This window comes from Genypterus blacodes, unplaced genomic scaffold (assembly GCF_046128005.1).
Source record: "Genypterus blacodes isolate CSIRO-AG114 ecotype Tasmania unplaced genomic scaffold, CSIRO-AGI_Gbla_v1 ptg000156l_1, whole genome shotgun sequence".
NCBI lineage: Eukaryota > Metazoa > Chordata > Actinopteri > Ophidiiformes > Ophidiidae > Genypterus > Genypterus blacodes.
Genome location: NW_027466957.1, coordinates 1,634,568 through 1,655,745, shown reverse-complemented (window position 1 = coordinate 1,655,745; position 21,178 = coordinate 1,634,568). Strand labels below are relative to the sequence as shown.

The 21,178-nt window shown below is 43.6% G+C and overlaps 2 protein-coding genes across 3 annotated transcripts; both read left to right on the top strand.

Annotated features, from left to right (window-relative positions):
* The first annotated feature begins 211 nt into the window (after positions 1-211).
* On the top strand, positions 212-11,321 carry mapk13 (mitogen-activated protein kinase 13). 2 transcript variants are annotated; one of them, XM_076166222.1, is made up of 12 exons: positions 212-459; positions 2,448-2,577; positions 2,732-2,790; positions 4,377-4,416; positions 5,060-5,089; positions 6,478-6,525; positions 6,968-7,082; positions 7,645-7,716; positions 8,063-8,142; positions 8,990-9,068; positions 9,474-9,647; positions 10,129-11,321. In XM_076166222.1, the coding sequence occupies exons 1-12, from the start codon at positions 347-349 to the stop codon at positions 10,212-10,214; spliced, it is 1,026 nt and encodes a 341-aa protein (XP_076022337.1). In that variant the 5' UTR covers positions 212-346; the 3' UTR covers positions 10,215-11,321. The 2 variants fall into 2 exon arrangements, with proteins under 2 accessions (XP_076022337.1, XP_076022336.1); XM_076166221.1 differs by having other exon boundaries at positions 4,377-4,482.
* A 1,089-nt stretch (positions 11,322-12,410) lies between these two features.
* Positions 12,411-21,153, top strand: brpf3b (bromodomain and PHD finger containing, 3b). Its single transcript, XM_076166218.1, has 13 exons — positions 12,411-12,800; positions 14,198-15,769; positions 16,529-16,685; positions 16,882-17,013; positions 17,187-17,315; positions 17,498-17,810; positions 17,907-18,203; positions 18,863-19,498; positions 19,708-19,789; positions 19,900-19,988; positions 20,107-20,201; positions 20,303-20,457; positions 20,926-21,153. The coding sequence occupies exons 2-13, from the start codon at positions 14,223-14,225 to the stop codon at positions 21,107-21,109; spliced, it is 3,816 nt and encodes a 1,271-aa protein (XP_076022333.1). The 5' UTR covers positions 12,411-12,800; positions 14,198-14,222; the 3' UTR covers positions 21,110-21,153.
* The last annotated feature ends 25 nt before the right edge of the window (positions 21,154-21,178 follow it).

Below are 21,178 nucleotides of genomic sequence, written 5' to 3'. Positions count from 1 at the left end.
AATTTTGCTATTGTTGAATTGTATTTCAGTAAATGGCTGTATGTTTTAGATGTACATGTATATACTGCACTTACTCTTTGTTTTGCTTGAAGCGGATTCAATACATTCAGCCTCAGGGGCAAAGTGCAATCTCATGCCTTTGACGCATAATTGACAGGATGGATTGCCTTTATTTTGAAAATCCTTCTCGGATGTGCAGTATCGCGCATTCTCATCACGTCGCGCTTGATGCTCGGTGTTCTACCTCACCTTTTCAACAAGTGAGTCTGCTGTCAGCGTTCAAGAGCGGGGAGAAGTTTTTTCCTCCAGTTTCGCCTTCTTTTTCTCCTTCTTCCTCTTCTCGGCCATGGACATGCGGCCGCATTTCTACCGTGAGGAAATCAACAGCACGATGTGGGAAGTCCAGGAGAAATACACACGGCTGAAGCAGATAGGGACGGGAGCGTACGGCTCTGTGTGGTGAGTGAGTTTGCGTGTCTTCGTGTCCTCTCCTTATTGTATCCTGGCTCTGTTGTTGACGCTGTTTGCACTGGAGAGGAATACATAAAGCGAAACATGAGCTCTAGCCAAGCCAGCCTGTGTGCCTCCAGCCTGAGCAGGGCCTTTGTTTATATCCTTCACCAACACGCTGTCAAGGCTCAGCTGAGATTATTAACCAATGCACAACAACTCAGCGAACACAGACTAATGTGTAAACAAAGTCTACCTATATCAGGATTATGGTATATGTTAACTATAAATGTGTAACCAGGTGTACTTACAGTGCGGACACAGTAGGTTCCATGTTGCGGTGTATGTCAGTGTAATGATGGCAACAACGATAGCAATCACGTAGGTCATCATGTAAGCTGTACTGTGCGTGAATTCAAAACACACTGTATATACGTTTATATGTGACTACTTCCATTATTCATTGCATTCGTTGTGCACTAAATAATAATAATGACTCTTCCTGACATAAACGGAATATACAGTAACTAGTACACTAGAGTACAATCACACTGTTGCACCCACATGATGTGAAGTAGGAGCAAAGTATTAGTGTAGTCCAGACCTGAAGAGGGTTCTGAAGAGAAGGGAAACGTTTTCAAGCATTTACCAGTTCCCTATGATGAACTTTCCTTAGATACCCTGACCTGGATGACTGAGACCCTTCATAGCAGCGGAGTGTTCATGGTGTAGGTCAGCCTGATGGCCTAATTCATTCACTGACCACTCCCAATATCATTCAACATCATTGGGTAATAGCTCATATGTTGCATTTTGTGTTATTTGCAGATAATAGGTCAAATAATCCTCTATGTGAAATACATGTACTGAATGATTCACCAAGCTCATTGAATGATTATTTGTCTGCTTTCAGTATTTGAACTACTTTTGTGAAATGAGTCACCTCTACCAAGAAGCTTATTTTTTCGTCTGGGTCTGTTGATTTGTAAGTTTGTTTGCAGGATTGCTTCAAAGATTGTGAACATACTTTGATCTTATGTCATTATTATAGTCATTTGTTTTCTCTCGGCTAGTTTTGACAAAATTGGTCTCGACTTGTTCAGCCTCGCTGTACTTGGAATACGTGCTCTAAAGAGTGACTTTCCAGTTTGGGTAATGAGACACACAGGAGAAGACATGTGGAACAGTTGGAAATCAATCATTTGGCACTTCGGTGGTGTTATTGCCAGAGTTGCAGGGAGCAGATGGCCGCCTGAATATGACTATCAGAGTTTTTAACGGTCACATTTACAGTGCTGGAGTTATTACCTTTGAAAGCGTAAAATGTCTGCTCTTTATACAAGGAGCGCCATCTGACCAATCGGGATCAAACAACCTCATTATCTGTAATTTTGCTAAATTGCGTACCTCTCATAAACCATTTTGTGAGAAATTGCAAACACGGGAGATGAAAGAAATAATCAGCCTTAATGCGTGTGTGAGATGTTAGGTATAAGGTTAAAGCAGTTTGACTTGACTCAGTTCTAGCACTTTGAAGTGTTTTGAAGTGTTCTGTACCAGCACTGTTCAAAACACTGTGCATAAGTGGTGTGAGTAAGCAGTGTTCGTGGAAATGCCTCTAAATACTCCAACGAGCCTTTCCTCCTACGACTGTGTGTCCTGCAGATCACTGCACGGATGCAGATCGTGCGTTGCCAAACATTTACATTAGTACATAATAATAAACCACGGATCCCTATCTATTAGATTGAGTCCCACACACGCTCCATCTGAATGGATATTTAAGGCTGCTTACAGTTTTCACACAGAGCTTGGTGAATGTCTGGACTGTTAGTAGAGTCAACGGAAGGAGTGAAACTTCTGATCAAAATAGACCCTCCTACATCTTTCTCCCACTGCTCTGAGTTCAAAGGAGTGAAACGCTGCTGAGAGTAAAGCCGCACATGCACTCGCAAAACTGCAAACTCTTTTTTCAGCTGTTCATTATTCAATTTCAGCTCGGCAATAAATGAGAAGACGAAGGAGAAAGTGGCCATTAAGAAGCTCCACAGGCCTTTCCAGTCAGAGATCTTTGCCAAAAGAGCCTACCGGGAACTCCGACTGCTCAAACATATGAAGCATGAAAATGTGAGTGATTTATAGCCCCACTTTATGCCCATGGAGCCTTGATAACTTACTATTGATTTGTAATAACATCATGGTATAAAAATAAGATACTGTTAGTCCTTGTCCAGTATTTATGATGTCTGTACTTACCGCCCCCCATTCCTCCATTCATTAGGTGATAGGACTTCTCGACGTGTTTACATCTGCCTCATGCTTCGATGACTTCCAGGACTTGTAAGTATTTATTGCCACGATAACACAAAACCCTCAGGCAGAGTCAGTGAACGCCTCGGAGGATGAGGAAGCAACCTCAGTCATTTCACATGTGTTGTAAGATGAGACAAAATAGGTCCATGGATAGCAAAGTGTGTTACATAAAACACTCAACAATGCAGGGAACACTTTTAGAAAGATACCAAAAATAAACAAAAAGAACACAGAGAACAAAACAAACAGCAAATAGAAATCTGCAGAGTACAGCGCACTAACAAATGAATACACACAGCTGCAGACAACGGGGAAGTAAAGATGCAGAGGTGATATATTAAACAAATGCAGACAAAAACAGCATTTTCTATTTAGATTTGAAAGTGGCTTAAGTTGGGATATCAGAAATGTGTGTTCCTTCTGTTCCCATCACAGCAGCTAAGTTGAGCTTCATGAGTCACTCACTTACTAAGGCTGCAGCTAATGACACAACCAGTGAATGTACCCACCCGCCTGCTGAGCACATTTGGCTTGTGAATGAGCATTTAAAAGGTGCAGTTGAATGGTGGAGTCTGTCCATCGGGGAGCCATCAACAAGCTTGGGAAATCAAATCTAAATTCAGTGATATTTAAATTCAATTACTAATTAATGGAGTTTTGAAAACAAATGTAGGTGTCAGTTGCTCAAACAATGCAACAGGATTTCTATTTCTATAAATGTGTTTGCTGACAGAAGAGAGGACAAGCAGTGTGTGACTACAATCTATAGATATTTAACATTTCATATCGAAATGTTAGCAGTGGCTTTAACACACCTTCACTGAGCCACTGCTCTTCGTAGGCGGAGCAATTTCATGCAGAATTGACCCCCTCGGTAATTGCATGATGCTGAATTCAATGGAATACGGCGCTGTAAACTGTGCTTCCAGCCCGTGTGCCTGTTTGATACATAACAAGTGTGTTTTTTTTAGAGCAGATAGCATCATATCTGTGTCCCGAACCTCAGGGCTCAGTACGTCTGGCCCCTTCGTGTTGTTCCTCTACAAGGCCATTCAAGAATCCACACTAGAGTTTTGCCGTTTGTTACATTGTGTCTTTTTTTATTTTGGTTTAGTAAGATGGCGCACGAATCTGTAACGCCTTTGATGTCGCTATTGGCGCGGGGGTGGAGCTACGGCCAGTCTGGTTGATTTTTCCTCAATCTCACTGCATTCCAACTTAAAAGGCGTTACAACCAGCTAATGATGACACAGCAACTGAAAATCCCTGTTGATTTGTGTTTTTTTGTTGCCCAACTACCGCTTTTGATGATCATTAGCAACAACGTAGCCTCTACTAATAAACTAGCATAAAAGTCAAATAGAAAGTATGGCATAGAAAGTATGGTTGTGATAGGGTTAAATATTAGAAGAATACGGTAAGGGGGAAGACTTGAGTGAGTGAGTGATAATTATGTAAACAAGAGTGTTGGATAAACAGACACAAGCCCCAAATGCAGCTCTCTAATATAAGCATGGAAACTCAAGGATTACAACATTTAGAGGCTGTTTGTATCATTTTTGTATTGTGGATCTGTAGTAAACATCTTCATCACTCCTCTGTCCTTTTCTCAGCTACCTGGTGATGCCTTACATGTTTACTGACCTGTCCAGGGTGAAAGCTCATCTCTCAGAAGACAAAGTCCGCTTTCTGGTCTACCAGATGCTCTGTGGACTCATGGTGAGCCGGGGCAGCTTACCTTTCAGTTTGACTTCACGTTTGCTAATGAAGTATTAGAGGAACATTGGTTTTGAGCGCTGGCATCAAGTTGTAATCTTAAATCAACACTCGCACCCTTTTCAATAGACCTACAGTAATACATCTGAATAAATCTCAGTTTGGTAGGTCCTGATTTAAGTAGGCAAGCAGAATCAAACACTCAATAAAGACAACTGGCAATTGTTGTGCAAACACGACCTTGATTTTGTTAAGTTACAGCCCTTTCCAGCATCCTTACCCAGGTTTTTCAGAGCTCCCTCCACCAGGCTCTCATGGCCATGGGGAGGGACTTCTTCTGGGCAAGGACAGTAGCTGCTGTATCTCCCTTATGAGTAACTCCATGCTATTGTGCCAATTTGTGGACAGTCTGGGTCAAAGTCTTTATGGTTGAAGTCCCCTTAATCATTTGTTTTGTTTGTTGTTTCCTTTATCAAAACAAATGAGCGAAACCAGACCCCGGCTCTGCTTGGGCCTGAGTGGTAAACGTGTTTGTTTTGTCCGAGACTGCTGTGTAATTGTCCCGTCTTCTTTTCCGCAGTACATCCACAAGGCCGGCATCATCCACAGGGTATGTAGAAGTCATTACAAAGAGATTGGTTTATGTAATAGCTGGTGCGTGGTTGTGCCTTTCTTCCTCTATTACAGAAGCAGTGTGTTGTTATTGAGTCATTAGTTTCTCTGCCCAAACAGGTAGGTTGGGTAGGCTCGTCTCTTGTGTCTGACTGCATGTCTAGAGCTGTAAGAACACACCCTGCTTCATCTGTGATACACATACAGTGTGTGTGGTTTATAAGGAAGTAGGCTTAGAGAAGTATACAGTCTATAAGAACTTGCCAATTAAGCAAGGATTTGAGTATTAATTGGGTTTTCTCTGCACATGAATATCGTGCTGCCAAACTTGTCATAGCAGATTGATAATTTAGCAGTATTGGATTTGCTACAGCCCAGAGTTTGCAACAAGCACCACCCATGGGTGTCCTTGGATGCCTCTGCTCATGTTAGGTTTGTCCCAGCAAAGAGGAACACATAGCAAACAATATCTTTACCCGCCCTTTAGGGAGAGAGAGAGAGTTGAGGATTTCACCTCAACGTTTGTGCTTTCATGCTTGATAATGTTTTGAGTGTTGTAGAAGTGGATCTGTGACAGTAATATACAGTATTTCCAGCTACAATCTTTAAAAACATGGTCCTCTGTTATGTGCTACTCTGTGTGGTTTCCTTAACCAGTGATTCTCAAACTGTGGTACGCGTACCACCAGGTGGTACGCGGGCCCCCACCGGTGGCACCCGGAGGTACGCGGCGGCAGAAAAAAAAAATCCAAACCATGGAAAAATTTAAATGCGACTTAAAAGAAATGTTTGCACACGGCTCACTACTACCCCTTACCGAAAGTGGCGCTGCGTGCAAACATCAACTATTAGCTGACTATTACAGGCTAAAGGAGAGTTGTTCATATGAGAGAGTTCTAGTACCAATTTGTGGCCATGTGGCTGTGACTGACAATGGTCAAATTCAATAATATTCTTCTGAGGAATAAATGTGCTTCCTGTGTGCATTTTGCATAGCAGCTGAATAGGGTAGGCCTACGCTACTGTATTTTAACATCGGCCATAGTGGTGGTGCTTGGAGAGCCAAATATTTTCTGAGGTGGTACCTGATGTAAAACGTTTGAGAACCACTGCCTTAAGCAGTACTGTTAACAGATTTTACATCTTCCTGTCCTACGCTTTATGAATGACTGCAGAAATACTACAGTGGGATTCCTTAGTTTATAAAATGTGAACATCTGAAAAGGCAGGGCGACGCACACACAACTCGTATTGACCACTTACGGAATTAGGACAGTGTCATGGGTCTGGAAAGGGTGGATTGATCACTGAGCGATATTTGAGTTCCAAGAACTCCAAACCATTTACTGATAATGTAATCATCTTTGAAATATTGTTCTTTTGCAGGATCTGAAACCAGGAAATCTGGCTGTTAATCAAGACTGTGAACTTAAGGTTTGTATTTCCATGGACTACATTAGAAAAATAAACTTAATTTATGGATGGAAGGCAAAGGGGATTATCGGGAGGTGGTTTCTATAAATTAAAGCCTGCATACTTAAGTGTTGTGGTAATATGTTCTCTTATCCTGTTTAGCCATTCTTTGCATTTTGAGGTGTAATCAAATTTGGCGTCTCTTTGGCATAACACTATTCCAGTACTGTCATTGTTCCATGTTTAAATTTCCTTGCTCCTGCCCCATAAACGCCTGACCAATGAGCAGAGTGAGCAGTCTCACATGGCTCATAGTGATATTTCATTTCGCTTCAAACCACAGCAAGGGGGAATACACCAAAAAGAACAACTTACAGACGTATTCGGATCCGAGCATACAGGTTTAAACCGACTTTAGTGGTAGAGATCGGGATTGTGATCAGATTCTTTGCTGCCGATGCAGATCCTGGACTTCGGGCTGGCTCGCAGCACTGATGCTGAGATGACGGGCTACGTGGTGACCCGTTGGTACCGGGCGCCTGAGGTCATTCTGAACTGGATGCACTACACCCAGACTGGCAAGACAATCATAGCTGTTACACACTGTCACCTCCATCTTCACTGTTGTCTCAGTGCTGTACCTGTTTGCTGTCTGTTACCTGAACACCAGAACTTAAAAGTCATTGGTTACTTAAAGACCCACTTGGTGCTTCGTGGGTCCAGCAATTTAACAGTCCTGTCATCAATGCATGAAACACATTTCAATGCAATGAAAATGAATGGGTGCCAGCCTGACATTCTTCCCCTTAATCTGTTGACAGTTGACAGATGAGTGTGACAGCAGTCAGATAGTGCAGAGTCGGTGACTAAGCTGTCACTGCTATGAAGCTGTTCCCAGGATTTGTACTATGTCATAATGTTGTTGTTTATTGTGAACAGAATCCGCATCTACAGAGTGGAAGCCCTTAGGGTTATATATCTTCTATATTACTACTACTTCACATTATGAATAGTACAATAGATGCTTACTCTCTATAATAAATAGGAAGTTTGTCTTGGCATAGAAACACCTTCATCATTTCAACTTCGACTCGGAAAACTCTGGTTTTCATTTATGGTTTCTCTCTTTGTTTGTTCTAGTGGACATCTGGTCTGTGGGCTGTATCATGGCAGAAATGACCAATGGAAAAACCCTTTTCAAAGGGAAAGACTGTATCCTTTTTTCATCTTTGCCCATGTACTGGACTCCCTCTACTCTTCAAGCCTGCACAACCTCAAGACACTTAGGAATCATAAAGATCTGAGTGTACAGAAAGAGAGATAGATGTGTTGAATTGTGTTACTAATCATCCATGAGTTATAGCAGCTATTAGAAAGTAAAACTGTCACAGTGGACTGTTTGGAAGACCCGGGAAAAGAAATCATTTTAAAGCATGTCTGCATTATTGGGCAATTAATCTACAGGTGATATTGCAGAGTTTCAGGTACTGTACATGCACGTCAACTAACTGACTCCCCAGGACGTAAGAATCCTTGATTGTAACCCCTTTACTATCAGACATGGACCAGCTGACTCAGATCATGAAAGTAACAGGAGTACCTGGACCGGAATTCATCCAAAAGCTAGACAGTCCAGAGGTAGGACAAATGTTGCGTCATGAAACTAAAACAACTAATACAGGGTTTTGAGAGCTGATGTTCATATTGCTGTCTTGGTGATTGTCTAAACACCTGTAGAAAAATACCCTAAGTACATAGAAATCATGACTTTAGACATTCTTAATCATATTTATGTCGTAATCCAATTCTAATTGATAAATAATTGCGTGGCTCCATATAGTGAATAATTCTCAGAACAGGATACTGATAAGCTCATTAAAGTGTGACTTAAACTTAGGCTATTTCAGATTCCAATTCAAATGACAGAAAATACAGGCATGGCTTCATTCAATTTGGATTTTAGAGTTTGACAAGTGATATGATTGGGATGGTAGAGCACTTGTCTTGGGATTGGAAGGTAGTTTGGTTCCTCCTAGAGAGCCTGTTGAAGTGTTTTTGAGCAAGACACTGAATCCCTAACCGCTCCTGACGTGCATGTTGTCCCTGCCGTCATGAATGTGTGATTAGGAGGTCTTTGTTAAGTGCTTTGGATAAAAATGCAGTCCATGACAAGTGCAGTTTACCATCTTTTGAGGGATATGCTTCAAAACTAAATGTGGCTTTGAGATTATACACAAGTGAGGCATTTTATCCTTAATTTCAGCACTCTACCGCTGTTTGTAATAGCTGCAGCTTTTGGTTAATTGAAGTGCACTCTTATTTTAAGTGCTCTGACAGGTTACAGAGATTGATTAAATTCAATATCTGTATGCAAAATCATCCCATTACGTAATCTCTAGTTAGATTCAGTGTGAGCGGTTGTCTCATTTGCAGTCTTGGCAAAGTGTAATCAATGCTTTGTTTTGTCTTTTTGTCTTTGAAACAGGCTAAAAGTTACATTAAAACACTTCCACATTTTCCCAGAAAGGATTTTTCAACATTGTTTCCTAAAGCCAGTGCACAGGGTAAGTCCAACCAACTAACCATACATTATCTTATCAACAGCTGCAGTGTAACAACCCACAACAGTAACTGGAGCATGAGTAAACCCCCCCTTTAGTTTAGTACTGTCGTTGTTGTTGCTCTGCCTCTCTGTGTGTTTGTGTCTCTCTCTCTCTCCTTTCTCTATCTCTCTCTTTCTCTCTATGCCCAACCGGTCAAGGCAGATAGCCGTTCACCTAGGGCTCCGTTTTGCCTGGGTTTTCTTCCCGTTAAAGGGGAGTTTTTCCTTCCTGCTGTTGCAAAGTGATTGCTCTTGGGGGAACGTTGGGCTTCTTTAAATGCTCAGTATGTTAAGTGTGCCTGAGATAACGTTTGTTGTGATTTGGCACTATATAGATAAAGTTGAATTGAATTGGTGTTATTTGCAGGCATAGAGCTGCTGGAGAAGATGCTGGTTCTTGATGGAGATGAGAGGCCCACAGCTGAACTGGCTCTGGAGCATCCGTACTTTGACAGCTTAAGGGAGCAAGATGACTTCCCTCAACCAGAGCCGTATGATGACAGCCATGACAATGCTACATTGTCCCTAGATGAATGGAAGCGTGAGTAAAAAAATGAAAGTCAATGTTTAGAAATGTTGTTGTGTTTACTCTGAGTCATGTGTATTCAGCTAACAGCAATTCTGCAAACAACTGACTTACACAGTACAGAAACAAACAGTGTGAAGTGTCATTTTTCAGAGTCTCATAAAAAGGCCTTTCACTGTTTGTTGAAAGTCTGTTTCTCTGTGATTGGAAGACAACAACAGTTGTACGTTCAGGAATGAGAACTCTTTTCACAAAGGTGATAAACTGGTTCCATGTTACTGGATATGACAAAAAGCAGAACAGTAGAGTCACAGCAAATGTAATTTCCTTTTAAAGATGCTTGCTAATAGCGGAACAGCTACATAAACATTAATAAATGATAACAATGGTATTGATTATGTCATGTTTAATCACCACTCTAAGTGACTTGCAGTTCAGTCAGTTATGGACATGCACCATACGCAGAAAACTGAAGTTTGTTTCCTTTTTCCTGCAGGATTATGTTTCAGAGAGGTGAAAAGCTTTGTGCCGTTCCCACGGCGAGACTCCAAGAGGAAAAACACCCTGACTATGTCTCAGTGACTTGATGAATGACACATAACAACCGATGCCCCAGACCAACACAGCCAATGGTGCCACCACATTTTCCACCCACAGATTCACATTATTTGCTTTTGGGTTGTTGTTATTTTTTACATTGGATACATTGCAATTTGAAATGAAAGGAATTGTTTTGGTCCCTCCATCCTTAAAAAATGTGCATGTACCTCCTGAATGTGCATCTTCCCTCCTTCCCTATAAATGAATTGTCTTGCAAAAATCTATTGTGACCAAATATCACAAGGATAACTTTATTTTTTGTCTGTAATATTGTATTTTCCAATTAAAGGATAGGACAAACTATATGGTAGCCAGTTCTTGCAATTTTGCCATTCCTGAGAAATTTCAAATAATGTAGAGGAAACCATAAAATTGCTGTACTTTTTATTGCACGTGTGTATCCATTAACAACTAGGTTGTTTAAGTCTGCAAGCCAGGTTCTCAGGCAAAATGTCTCCAAGACATTACATCATATCCATTTGTCTTAAACTACTACTGTGAGTTACAAAATCATCATTCTAAACTTAGATAAGCACTTGGCTGGATACCTACTGCATGATGCAAATATTGAATGGTGATCATTCAAGGGGGGTTATAGCACCAAATACACTTGTTGGTTTTAACCCTTAAATAGGATCACGGCTTACAGATTTCCACCTCAAGATGCGTTCAAATATGGCAGTATGTTGCTCTGTGTTCATGAGTGAGTGTGGGTGCATGTCTGTACATTTATATTTGTCCCTTTCTGTGAACTTTCTTGTCTGTTCATGTATGCAGTGTATATACATGCTTGTAGTATCACATATTAAAATGATCACATCAGGGAAATGATCAGTTAATTCACTATTAGTGGAACTCTATGCTGATATTATAACATGGTTCTATAAGACAAAGAAATATTGAATAAATATTATGAACACCAATTCACGAGTGGCTAAACCTTTTGCATACATTACTGTTTAAATATATAATAGAAAATGCTGTAAAATGAGGATGTTTCGTTTGTATGAAATAAACATGAACAAATGAAACAGCTTTTATTTATCAAATACCTTCCTACAAAGTGAAATAAACTGAATAATTAACTTATATTGATATTTTGTGTGACCACACTTTGTCCTAGGGATTACAGAAAACAGGTGGGACTGCTAAAGCCTACAGAAAGGTGACAGGTTCTCCAAGATACTTGGAACAACCTGCTGGATGACTTGGAAAACTGTGTACATAAGAGAAATCATACTATTTTAAAGGCAAAGGGTTTTAATTAAAATACTGTTTATTGCATTTTTAAAAAAGGGTATTAGAGACATCGGAACTGTTGACATTGTTTTAGTAAGGATACTCATTTTACAGCATTTTTGCACCAAAACTGAACCATACAAACCTACATACAAACATATATATGTATTATTTAGACATATAAACTAAATATATATGTGTATATATTCATACTACATATGTATATATGTACGTATATACATACATATATACATATGTACATATACATATGTATATTTAGTAGATAGCACTGTGCAATATATCCCTGCCCACTTGCGCGCGAAAACCTTGGCGCGGTGACGTCCAGGGTCGGGCCAACCCGCTCAGCTCAGCAGCCCATAAAGCAGGCCAACTGCCGTCACCAGCAGAAAGAGGAAGTCGCACATTTCACTATCAAATTTAAAGCGCAATTTAAATTTCGCCCTCCAATACCATACACAGCTACTTGATTTGAAAATGGAATTGTCAATATTTCGGCGACAGGCTATCATAAATAGTTAATTCTATTCATTTAAGTTGGACATGTGGAAACTAAAATAAAAACAGTCAATTAACAAACCGTACTATTTAAATAAAAAAAATTAAAATAAAACTAATAATGGACCAAAACTTTTCTAACCAAAAGAGAAGTTGGTACGAGAAGATGTAGTGTTAAATGTGATCAATGTAAAAAAAAAAAAATGGTGTAGTAAATATAGTGAGTGGGGATACTTCGTGATACATAAAAATGTTGGTCAATAAGTGAAACGTGTGGGAAAAGTGGAAACGTGTGGGAAAAGTGGATATCTACGTCTATCTATCTTATTTATACAGCTCTTGTGTCGGAATATTTTTAAACTAGATTTGCTGGTGAAAAAAATCGAAATACACCACATACGCCAATAAGGAGTTTATTTTGAAATATTTAGCCGGATGTGTAATGTTTCACTTTGGATAATATTGACCTAGCAAATACTCTGAGCTTCAATTAGCTAGCCAGCTAGCAGGGGGTTTAGCCTTTATCTTTTGCTCAAAACTGAGCCGACAGTTAACTGTTATCCGCAGACTGGTCGTATGAATGTGCCACTCATGCTTTGAGTAAGGGTTTGGGGTTTCCCAAACAACGTGTCGAAAAGAAAGACGCGTATTAAACGGCGAAATCTACCGGTGGTAACAGCAAACTACAGCCGGCTGACGATAGCTGTTAGCTTTGGGAGCACATCAAGTAAGCTGCTGGCTAGGCAACCATTACTGTAGAAGCAGCTCCAAACCGGCTGTCGAGGTATCCGTGTCAGTCAGCTGCCATAATAGGTAAGGCCGCTTCGGTTTGTTACTGTTAACCAACCAAAATATAGTATGTGAATTTTAATTTCAACTATTATCGCTTTAACCTGTTCTGGCGCCTTGTCAACGCCAAATCTTAACGCGTTCACGCCGTTGCTGTCCAAATGCAAAGTTCGCAGACTAGCTGGTGTCTTCACTCTTTTGCACTTTTATGTCAGAGTAGACCGTCGGAACTGTACCTTTCGCATCCCCAATCAACACGGTATACACTCTCTTCAAACGATGTAACACTACTTCTATAATTTCAATAGAAGAGGGGCTTTAAACTGTTTTTAAAAATGTAAATATGGCTGACATTTTACTCTTAAAGTAAGGACCCTGGTGTGTAGACGAGGGTTTCATTCTTAAAGACGATTGGCTCTAGCTTGTGTCAATCAAAACGCCCTGAACGCTGATTGGATGAGCGCGGTGTGTTGTGACTAAACTGTATACAGTCACAGTAGTTTACTACCATTAATGTATGTAATAAAGTGCCGAATAGCCTACTAATTCCTTTCAAATTAATGCATTTAGCATTTTTTTAGCATTTATGTCTTCGTCTTAGAGCTCGACAGTCACTACATTGGAGTTTTGGAGGGAGTTGGGTTTGCGCCCCGAAGCTGTGTGAAGGAATGTTTACATTTTCAGTCCCACGGCTATAGCCCTGGATCAGAACATGGCTCATACAAACACCACCCATGATACTATGGCTGTTGACACTGATGGAAGTTTTTGTCAAACTGATACGTTAGTAGGATATTCGTCATTTGTTTTATATTGGAACTGCAGTTTGAAATTAGCTGAAAGCTCATTCTGGCACATCTCTCTGCGGTTTGAGATTTATGTTTTTTGTGCTCAGTCTCTGTTAAAATAAACTATCAATAATAATAATGATAATCTGGTGGTAGTTGGCCGGCCGTAACTGCCTTTTTAAATTATGACCAAGAAGAGATTTCAGTCACTGAGGCAACAGAGGCAAGGCAGTTTGATTTGTATGGCACACATCCAACACAAGGCAATTCAGTGCTTTACACGGGCAGAGCAAACCAATAAAAGACATCAAGGGAAATACAATACAGTGCAGTTGTAAGTTGAACTAAAATAGAATAACACAGGTAAAGAATAAAACAATTAGGTTACACTGCAGTTCAAAAAATGTATCATTTATTTAATGAAAGGCAGCAGAAAACAGAAATGTCTTTAGCCTTGACCTAGAAGAGCTGAGAGTTGTGCAGACCTGCAGTTTTCTGGGAGTTTGTTACAAATATGCGGCAGCCTCTTTATGTTCTTTATTATCTAAATCTTGATCTAAGTAAGCAAATGTTAATCACCAATATAGTCCTTTACTACTCTTGTCTAATTAGTTTTACCTTTCAATCCAACAGGGGGCAAAGTGACTGGACGACGCCTATGAGGAAGCCACGTCGAAGAGGCCAGCCGGCAGGAGGAGGGGGAGATGCTGACGTTAAGAAGTCCAATGGGACAGTTTGCGGGCGTGGGGTTGCCCGCCAAAGATCCCCTTCGCCCTATAGTCTCAAAGCATCTCCCAGCAGAGACACTCTGTCCTACGCTCAGGCCCAGAAGGTGGTGGAGGTAGAACTGGATGGGAGGCTCCACCGCATTTCTATTCTAGAGCCCTTGGTAGTCATTACTGAAGACGAGATGACGGCTCAGGACATTACAGAGTGTAACAGCAACAAGGAGAATAGTGAGCAGCCATCCCCTCCCACAAGCAGTACCCAAACTGTCCTCAAACCCACTACACCCCGAAGTCGCAGGAAAGAAACAAAATGTTCCTCCATCAAATCGCCCCCATCTTCCAAGAACCACTGCCCCAATTCCCATCCACAAACACCCGAAAAGTTGAACTCTTCACAGCATCATCATCACATGACTCTCCCCGAGCCTAAATTTCGTGTTCTAGAGACTTTCAAGCCAGTGGAGACTTCTCCTCTGCCTACAGCTTATTACCGTTACATTGAACGTTCCACTGAGGAGCAGGAAAGTGAGGCAGAGTATGACATGGATGAAGAAGACATTGTCTGGCTAGAAATGGTCAATGCAGGTCGGACATCTGAGGGTTACTCCGCCGTCTCGCCGGACACCTTTGAATTGCTGGTTGACCGGCTTGAGGAGGAGGCTTACCGGGAAGCCCGCAGCCGCGCTCCCTCTCAGAACGCCATTGACGACGATGCCTTCTGCTACGTGTGCCTGGATGATGAATGCCTCAATAGTAATGTCATTCTCTTCTGTGACTCCTGTAACCTGGCTGTGCACCAGGAGTGTTATGGAGTTCCCTACATCCCTGAGGGCCAGTGGCTGTGCCGCTGCTGCCTCCAGTCTCCTCAGAAACCAGTTGACTGTGTCCTGTGTCCAAACCGTGGCGGTGCCTTCAAACAGACAACCGATGGCCGATGGGCGCATGTGGTCTGTGCTATCTGGATCCCTGAGGTCTGCTTTGCCAACACAGTTTTTTTAGAACCAATAGAAGGGGTCAGCAATATTCCTCCTGCACGCTGGAAACTGACCTGCTACCTCTGTAAGCAGAAGGGTCGCGGTGCGTCCATCCAGTGCCACAAGGCGAACTGTTACACTGCATTTCATGTCACATGTGCTCAGCGGGCCGGTCTGTTCATGAAGATCGACCCCGTGCGCGAGACAAACATCAACGGGACCACTTTCTCCGTCAAGAAGACGGCATTTTGCGAGGCCCATTCTCCGCCCGGCCAAGACACCATCTCCGACGAGGAGGAGAGCGAAGGACGGATCGTGGGCAGCAGAGGGAGGGCAAGCAGGGGACGCAGTGCCTACACCGAGACTCCTGCTACCCCCAAGAAAGGCAGGAAGTCTGAAGGTGATGCCAAGAATGAGAAAAAGAAAGGGAAGAAGAGCACAGAGTCACCAGCAGAACAGACCACTTCACCAGTTGTGACCGTGCCTCAGATACCCACTAACAGGTAGGATCTTTAATCCAAAATAGGAGGTGGAAATGAACGCGCTTGTGAGAGGTGGAGAAGATTAAAAAAATGTGTTTCTGCTGGCTATAGCAGCGAGAATGAATAAAAATGGAATAAAATCATAAATGAGAGGAGTGAGAGAAAGTTGCTGCCGCTGGGACTGATTACTATCAAATATTTTAGTCTTGAGTAAAGTTTCTGTTACCTCTTTAAAAAACGCAGCTTAACATCCTCCTGGATTTGTGTGCATGAGGAGGATGTGGATGATGTCGTTGTGTTCAGGAGAGTTTGTGTTTGCCCTCATGAAACAGCAGCATGGATGTTTGTTCTGTCGCAGAGGCTCTATGTTAGGGATTCTTCTCAACATTTCTGTGAAACATGGCTTCATTCACTGTCTGGCCATCTGTGTTGCCAGATCCTCTTGTCTCCAAAACAAGTACACATAGGTCAGAGTCGCTGTAGCGGTGTGCACATTATCACATCATGTCTTTGTATACCCCAATGTTGGCGTAGAGAGTGGGGACGCATGTTTCCAGCCCTGATTTGTGTCAACTGTACAGACTCCACACACCTTTATGTATAACAATTGGTTGGTAAAGCAAGAAACCTATGATGATACCTGAATTTTTCCGGTTTACTTTGTTTACTGAATAAAAATGAGTTTGAACAGTTACAGGAAACATTATCTTTTAGTGGGGCTGTTTGAACAGGTGCCAGTCAAAGTGTCGATAAGATCAACCACATGTCTGTGTTCTACAGGCTGAATGTCATCTGCAAAGGCATCCTTTTCCAGAAGAAGAACCAGTTCATGCAGAGGCTGCATAGCTACTGGTTACTGAAACGACAGTCCAGGAACGGTGTGCCTTTGGTCCGACTGTTCCACTCTAATTTCCAGACCCAAAGGACCACAGAACAGGTCAGTACATGAAATACATGAATACAGCCACAAGCTTCACACTCAAGACAATTACTGATAAGGACATTTTAAGGTTTTTCCAATATTCACTAATTCCTTCAAATGCCTACGTACGCTGGTAGCCATCATAAAGCAACATTCACACTCACATCTGATCTTGATCATTCTGACGGTGTGTATATGTTGTACTTTGCAGCCTGAGGTGGATGAGAAGGTTTCTGCAGCGAGAGAAGCCCTGAGGTATTGGCAGAAGCTTCGGCACGACCTTGAAAAGGCCAGACTTCTGGTTGAACTCATCCGCAAGAGGGAGAAACTCAAACGAGAACAGGTGAAGATGAAAGATGAATCTGAAATTCTCGTGTGACGACAATTGCATGTTAATTGTTTGCTAAATGGAGAAAGGGTTAATAAAGCTCCTCCTGTATTTGGAAGTTGAGTAGCTGTAGTCTTAGCTGCCCTGTGGACTCTTACTATCTCCCTCTTATTCTGTGAAATCTACAGGTCAAAGTTCACCAGGCAGCTCTGGAGATGAAGCTAACCCCAATGTTGATGCTGCTCCGCTCCACTCTGGAGCAGCTGCAGGAGAAGGACACGGCTCAGATCTTTGCACAACCAGTCGACATCAAAGAGGTCAGACATTCTGCTGTTATAGCATCGATACCAGGGAGCTCCATTTGAGTATTAGCCCTAACACTTAATTGTCAATATCACAAGATTTAAAATTTTTGTGGCTAAAAACAAATAGTGCCTTTGTGCCCGAGCAACAGCCAGCATGTTTGATTTCCTCACAGAGTCATGTTGTGTCTCTTCAGGTCCCAGACTACATGGAGTTCATCAGCCAGCCCATGGACTTTTCCACTATGCATTCTAAATTGGAGAGTCATTCTTACCGCTCTGTGGCCGATCTGGAGGTCGACTTCAACCTCATGGTTTCCAACTGCCTCCTCTACAACGCCAAGGACACGGTCTTCCACCGGACGGCGCTGCGGCTTCGGGATCTAGGCGGAGCCGTATTGCGCCACGCCCAACGCCAAGCCACCAACACGGGCCTGGACACGGACACTGGCATGCTCCTACCGGAATCTCCTCAGAAACTAGACTTTTACAGCTGCACCTGGGAGGATGGTAAGACATGCTGCGGTGGTAGAGAATCAAATGTGGAAATTTAGCCAGTAGTGACTTGTTGTGAACCCCTTACTGACTCGTCCCTCCCCTGTCTAGTCGACAGTATGCTGGATCCAGACAACCGGCTCCACATGAGCGTGGAGGAGCAGCTGAAGGAGCTTTTGGACAAGCTGGACTTCGTCACCTCCATGCGAGGCAGCGGCGCCCGAAGCCGACGCATCCGACTGCTGCGGCGGGAGATCAACAACATCCGCTACCGACAGGGCCACCACCCTCGCCACGCCCTTCACAACGGTCACCTGAGAGACGGCGACAACTACGAGGAGGACGACGACGACGAATACGATGAGAAAGATGTAAAGGACAACAACGGCCTGTCTTCCTCTGATAAAGGTGGGTGATGAAAGTACGTGAACTAACGGTACGATGTTTCCAGTGCATGCACCTTTACATGAAAAAAAAGCAAAGAAACAAAGAAAAACACTTTATTTCAATGAGACCAGTTGTGACCATGAGCTAACGGAACATTGTCCTCAGGTAATTGAGCCAGGGTCCCCCCCACGCACCAACCCCAACCACCCCACTGTCTCCAGTCTAGTAAGTAGGGGCCCACAGAGTCTCGCTAGCCACGGCTGCCTCACAAAGCCTCTCTATAAGTGCACTCTGTCTGCACCTCTTCTGTACATCACTCATGGACTCACCACTCTCCATTGGCCACGTACAGTCATGCCATACCATCCCACACCTGACCGCAGGGCTAGTCGGATAGCGTAGTCTCTTGTTAGGAGAAGGAGGAGGCCAGCCGGACACGTGTGATTTGTGCCAGTGTAGTCGTTAGAGCGAAGTCATTTCTCCACCCGTTAAGATGTTCCATACCTCCAGCAAACCTCAGCTACGTCTGGATTGTTTAGAATGTCATTTATGAGTCGACACCATTTCCAGTGTGACTACAGCACCACCACATCACAGTGCATACTACTAAAGCGGGCATTCATTTGAAATAAAACTCTGCCGGTGATATTAAATGTTCTCTTTCCTCTTTCATCTCACAGAAGACCTCAAATCCACATCTCCTCCGACCCTGGAGCCCACCGGACCGGCTCCTCCTCCGCGGCAGGGCGACGCGCCTCTGGAACCTCCCACATTGCGGCCGATCACTGGGGAGCCCCAGTCCCCGAGCTGGCCCTGCAAACGCCTCAAGCTCGACGCCGACCCCTCCGACGGCGCCACAGAGAACATTAAATGCACTAAAACGGAGGAGCGGCCCGCGTTGCCGCCTGCGTTGCCGCCTGCGTTGCCGCCTCCCACTTTGCACAGCGAAAAGCCGGCAGTGGCTAATGGCCTGCCGGAGCCCAGCGCCCCCCCGAGGCCCACGGGAGTCGGCAGACGCACCTCTGTGTTGTTCAAGAAAGCAAAAAACGGAGCCAAGCAGTTCAAAGACAGAGACAATCCTTTGACGAATGGAACCGGGTCAAAGGAAGACGGTACAAACTCCTCCTCTGCTACAAACTCCATAGCGAGCACGCCGGCCTCCACGCCTCTCTCCACGCCTCTCTCCACGCCTCTCTCCACTCCATCCAAGACCCCGCAGAAGAGCCCGGGACCCCCCACTCTCAGCACACCCGAACGCCCAGCTCCAGACATCTGCCCAGATCTGGAGAAGACACCAAACCGCACACTGGAAAGTGGTGAGTAGAGGGACATTCACTCTTTGACTCGTTTACTGAACAGAACAGGAGCAGGTGAGACACATCTGGTTGAAGGTTCTGTCCTCCCCAGGCTGAATTGCGGAGCGGAGGCTAAGACGCTTTCTTTCAGCTTGGACCCTTAAGTTCTGTCCCGTTGTCCTCCATGTCTGGTCACATAGCAGCTGTCTGAGACTTTTGTCTTCTTCCAGGACTGACCAACGGCTTCAACAAGCACAAAGACGGCAGGTCCGACTCTGATTACAGCCCTTGCCCGGTTCTTCACAAAGAAATGTAAGATATGGCGTCAGGGTGATGAGTCTGAGTCTGTTTTTAGCGTTGGTTATCACATTCTAACTTACATTTAGGTCAGTGGTTGATGGTTGTGATGTGTCGTCTTTCAGCCTCTCTCCGCCCAAACGAAGCCTCGGGAAACCGGCTCTCTCCAAAGTTCCCTTCCTGGAGATCGTCAACGGAGACTCAGATTACACCGGTATATTTAAATGAACAAAATAACCTTAAGTCTGTGTCGATATCATTGGAAAGGAGAAAGAGGAAGATATAAGGTTTAAGCGGTAATTATAAAGATTTAACTTGCTTTCCTTGTCCAGGTGTAAAGAGCCACACATTTGAGGATAAGAGGGAGCTGCAGACTCTAGATCTGGTTTGGGCCAAATGTCGAGGCTATCCTTCCTATCCTGCTCTGGTAAGGACTTCTTCTGCCCACTAATCCAGAAGCTACATTTGAGCAGATTTTACAGATTTGTAGAAATGAAGGACTAACTGGAACGACTGTCTTTGTACCAGATCATCGACCCGGAAATGCCTGAGGAGGGCGTGCTGCACAACGGGGTGCCCATCCCCGTCCCACCCAAAGATGTCCTCCGTTTAGGGGAGCAGAGGCAGGAGGAGGCTGGCGAGAGGCTCTACCTGGTGCTGTTCTTCGACAACAAGCGGACGTGGTGAGGGTCGAATAAACAAACGGGGAAATGCAACGATGCAGGTGTCTTAGTCAGTTTCAATAGGATGATAACCAAATGGCCAACCTGCATGACTGAACAACAGCCTGGAGTATTTTAGAAAGTAAGAATGTACCTCCAAGCTTTGTGCCGTCCTTCATCATCCATCCACTAGAAGGACATGGATGACTTCCTGCCTCCATAGGTGATACAGCTTGGCAGTGATTTGTTTTGACTGCACTTGTTGAAAGATGGACAGATGGCAAGAGCGAAAAGAGGACACAAGGTTATTTGACACTTTAAACACTAGCAACACTGATGCTGTTTACCAGTGTTGAGGTCGTGTTCTATTTGGCTCTGACAAAAGTGTAGCACCTCATCAAACAATGCAAAGAACCCAAAACAAAGGTGGGAAATGTCATTCTTGCTCAGAGGCCTTGACCAGTGTTGTCTGTATCCTTTGAATTGCAGGCAGTGGCTCCCACGTGATAAGGTGACACCTTTAGGTGTGGATGAGACAGCAGACAAGCTACGCGTGATGGAGGGCCGGAAGACCAGCATCCGCAAGTCTGTCCAGGTGGCCTACGACCGGGCCATGATCCACCAGAGCCGGATCAGCCACAGTCAAGGGTTTGTCACCTCCAACTACCTGTAGAGGGTGACGTGAGCCTGATGTGCACCCACAGCTGCTACGCATGTCCCCTCGGTCTTAAAACAGTGGGAG

Coding starts and splice junctions, on each gene's coding strand:
- mapk13 (XM_076166221.1), top strand. CDS start 347: ATGGACATGCGGCCGCATTTCTACCGTGAGGAAATCAACAGCACGATG. Junction 2,791..4,376: donor TTCGATGACTTCCAGGACTT/GTAAGTATTTAT, acceptor TCCTTTTCTCAG/CTACCTGGTGATGCCTTACA. Junction 9,648..10,128: donor GTCCCTAGATGAATGGAAGC/GTGAGTAAAAAA, acceptor TTTTTCCTGCAG/GATTATGTTTCAGAGAGGTG.
- brpf3b (XM_076166218.1), top strand. CDS start 14,223: ATGAGGAAGCCACGTCGAAGAGGCCAGCCGGCAGGAGGAGGGGGAGAT. Junction 16,686..16,881: donor CCCAAAGGACCACAGAACAG/GTCAGTACATGA, acceptor TGTACTTTGCAG/CCTGAGGTGGATGAGAAGGT. Junction 17,316..17,497: donor AACCAGTCGACATCAAAGAG/GTCAGACATTCT, acceptor GTGTCTCTTCAG/GTCCCAGACTACATGGAGTT.